Source organism: Chiloscyllium plagiosum, chromosome 11 (assembly GCF_004010195.1).
Source record: "Chiloscyllium plagiosum isolate BGI_BamShark_2017 chromosome 11, ASM401019v2, whole genome shotgun sequence".
NCBI classification, from domain to species: domain Eukaryota; kingdom Metazoa; phylum Chordata; class Chondrichthyes; order Orectolobiformes; family Hemiscylliidae; genus Chiloscyllium; species Chiloscyllium plagiosum.
In genome coordinates this window covers 24,500,249-24,504,104 of record NC_057720.1, presented here as the reverse complement: position 1 = coordinate 24,504,104, position 3,856 = coordinate 24,500,249, and the positions used below count along the sequence as shown (strand labels likewise).

Sequence of the window (3,856 nt, the reverse complement as noted above, 5' to 3'; positions counted from 1 at the left end):
TGTTTTGTACGCATGCCTTTATTGGTTATTGTATTGATTATAGGAGTTGGGATATCATGTTGCAGTTGTACAGGACATTGGTTAGGCCACTTTTTGAACCCTGCATTCAGTTCTGGTCTCCCTGCTATAGGAAAGATATTGTTAAACTTGAAGGGGTGCAGAAAAGATTTACAAGGATGTTGCCAGGGCTGGAAGGTTTGAGCTATAGGGAGAGGCTGAATAGGCTGGGGCTATTTCTCCTGGAACACCAGAGGCGTTATAGAATGGGTGACCTTATAGAAGTTTATAAAATCATGAGGGGTGTGAATGAGGTGAATAGCCAAGGTTACTTTATTTTCCCAGATTAGGGGAGTCCGAAACTAGAAGGCATAAATTTAAGGTGAGAAGGGAAGATTTTAAAAGGGGCCTATGGAGCAAATGTTTGATGCAGAGAGTGGTGTGTGTATGGAATGAGCTACCAGAGGAAGTGGTGGGGGCTGGTACAATTACAACATTTAAAAGGCATCCGGATGGGTACATGAATGGGAAGGGTTTAGAGGGTTATGGGCCAAATACTGGGAAATGGGACTAGATTAATTTAGGATATCTTGTTTCCGTGTTGTACCACTCTGTGATTTTATCACTCAATGTATCTGCAGCCCAGCCCTATCTCTTCTATTCTTTCCACTGTCTTTATGCTGTCAAGCAGCTTTTACAGCAGTCAGTGTGGTAATGTTAAACATGAAAACATGACAAGCATGAGTTTTGTTTAAATCTCCTGCAATACTGCAACTAGTGGAAGACAAATTGTTGTAAAAGATTAAAATAAATCATAGATTGGTTGAGTTGTACAAAGCTTCCACAGAAGTATAAACTTTATAAAGATTGCCCATTAATTCATACATTACTTATACTGTATTAAAGGCTCATTAAAATACATAATAAAAATTCCCAAAAGCCACCAATAACACAAGATAGGTAACATACATCAGTATCCATTATAAAGAATAAACATATAATGTCTTTGTGATTATATTTACATTCTGTTGGGATCACAAGTTTAAAATATATTGTATACAATTTAGGCTGAGGTCTAAAACTGTTCTGCATTAAAATTTCAACATGTCAAAAGATCAGGAAAATAAATCGTACTCATACCAATGAGGGAAGTTTACTGAATCATTCAATGTCCAAAGTTTGATTGAAGGAATATATTCTCAAATGAAACATGAAACCTATTCAAAACACTGGTATATCAATAATTATTGAAATAACTGTTTCTAGGCCCAAAAATAAATGACCTATTGGAGCACTTTGATTTAGCTTCACCCCAAGGATCTCTAAATATTCCATAGTAAGTTCAGAAACCATGTATTAGTGTCAACAGACTTCTGTGACCAAGTGTTGGAGGTCAATCTATGCTTAGTTTGGATTACTGTAAATACAAGAATTAGCTCACTCTATACACTTCTTTGTGTGGCTCTGTCCATCCATGTGAAGAACCTTAGCCTGCATTTATCCATTTGCAAATGATCTGCTTACATACTTTGTGCATGCACATACAACTTTTTTTTAGGTATTCAAATATGCAAAGTAAAATACTTGGCTAAGTAAAAAATACTGTTCTTTGTTTTATAGGATCAAACTGATAGACCAATCTAGATGTAGGCAGCACTAGCTTAACTTTCCCCATTCTGTAGTTAGTTGAAGGGATTTAAAACTGAAGTCCAGAAAATTAACTTGCTTTTATACAAACCAAATAAAGCTCATACTTAAATAACAATTTTACTTTCTGTGTACATTCATTTTTAATTTGTGCATTCACACAAATGAAAGCTACAGTAATGCTTTCATAAGAATCTACAAATACCTGCTTATGCTTCCATGAAGTTGATTTATTATGAATTACAGAAAAAAACCCTTATAACTTTTATCTCATTCACATTTGAGTCACTAATGTCTGTGTATTCAGCAGACAGACAATAAGTGTTACAGCTTATCATTATCAACTCAGTTCTAGTTATTACAATTGATAAAAAAAGGTATATATTATAGCTTTAAATTATTTTCACATATTTAATCAGATCATTCTTTGCAGTTATTCCATGATTAGAATGTCAAAAATCAGTCAAATAAATTCACTTTGTGCACTAATCTCAACCTCCTGATGGAGTCAGTTAGTTATATCAGATTGGCAGTACTAGAGGAGAAACCCCCTTGCCTCCCCTCTGAGTTACCTCCAGATATGATATAAATACTTGGGGCCCTTCTGTTTGTGGACCTAGATGCTAAGTGGGGACAAAGCTTGAATATTATAACATAGAGAAAGAGTGAAAGGAGAATAATGGACCCAGCCACAGTGAGAATCACTCCAGCAATTAACATATCATTCCAGATTTGACCTGAAGGATAGGGATCAGCATTTGCTACGATTATTAGTACATAACCACTGGTTAATGTCGTGAATCCAGTGACTAAAATAACCAAATAATCAATTAACCCTCCAATCCTTAACCTATCAATCTGAGCTCGACTCCTTACACAGTTCATATCCTGTACAGCAGAGGTCAGCAGATGTTTAAAAAGGATAAGTAAAGTTAATAAACACAGGAAAATGCCTACTCCCAATCTCCATTCTCCAGATTTACTAGTAACTGTTGAGATTAAGACAATTCCCCCCACTCCAGTTGCTAGGATCAAGACTAATGCCACAGAATAACATAAGATGGATCTTTTAGCATCTTGGAACCACCACAATTCGATCTGATCATCCAAAATACTTTGTTGAATCTGGGAACGATTTGCTGGAAAACGGCCAGACCTGATCTCAGAAAGTTCAGACATTTGGAAAAGCTGTTCACAAATAATCAAAATGCAAAAAATATTGAGACCAAGCCTCCAAAATTTAAGGTTTTAAATTAGCAAACAGTAAATCTCAAAAGCCCAGGAAAATAATATTCTAAATTCAAATCTTCAATTCAGTCCAGATTCTCAGTTAAGACGTTGAATAAGCAATCAGGAGTCTGATCGAACTGTTCTTATGTCTTTTGGGATCTCACGGCAGAGTTTTCAGGAATTACATAGAAAGATCATTCCACAATAAAGCAAGTGCTTCAATTCAGGATGTTGTAGACATTTGAAATCACAAGTTTGACACATTTTGTGCTGTATATAATTTTTAACTCAGCATAACCAGGATTTTCTTCATATCACAGAATCACAGTTCAACGCAAACCAATAAATTTCAGCTGAAATTTGAGGATGTTCCTTCACTCTAGAGTCACATGAATAATTCCAAAGTTTCACAAGTCAGAAACTATGCTGTGTTTACTTAGGGGAACACTTCCTTACTTCTCGATCTCCGTCATGCTTCTGTCAAAAATGAGGTTTATATGTTTCAATCTATGGTTTAGGAAAGGTCCAAATCTTCAGCTTGATTTTTTTCAGGTAAAGACTAGGAACCGAAGGCTGTGACCCTAAAGTTATCCAGAGAAAATCAACACAGTTGTAGAATCAAAAACCATTGAAGCTGTATTCCATTGTGTTTTGACTTGCTGTAGTGGCTGTTCCCTCAGGGATTACATATCTCTCATTCATACAATATTAAATTACTTACTCATTCCTTGAGGTCTTGTGTAATTTTGGACATCTTCAGATGAATTTCTAGTTCCCTGTTATGTACATATTTACTGTAGAAAAGAGTTGCAGCTCCCCAGCTCAGTTTCATTTCCAACAGGTATAACCTGTTATACAAGTGAGAGATTTTTCTCGCTCAGAGTTTGATGCATGTATTCCAAATGCTGGTGACCTTCTCCTCTGAAATTAATATAAAATGCACAATCTTCAAACTTTCTTCTTCTCGTTTAAGCCACTCTGT

At 35.7% G+C, this 3,856-nt stretch overlaps 1 protein-coding gene across 1 annotated transcript; it reads right to left on the bottom strand.

The window, feature by feature from the left end:
- Positions 1–836: 836 nt before the first annotated feature.
- LOC122554227 (transmembrane protein 125-like) lies at positions 837–3,602 on the bottom strand. Its single transcript, XM_043698901.1, has one exon. The coding sequence runs from the start codon at positions 2,821–2,823 to the stop codon at positions 2,161–2,163; it is 663 nt and encodes a 220-aa protein (XP_043554836.1). The 5' UTR covers positions 2,824–3,602; the 3' UTR covers positions 837–2,160.
- Between the last annotated feature and the right edge of the window lie 254 nt (positions 3,603–3,856).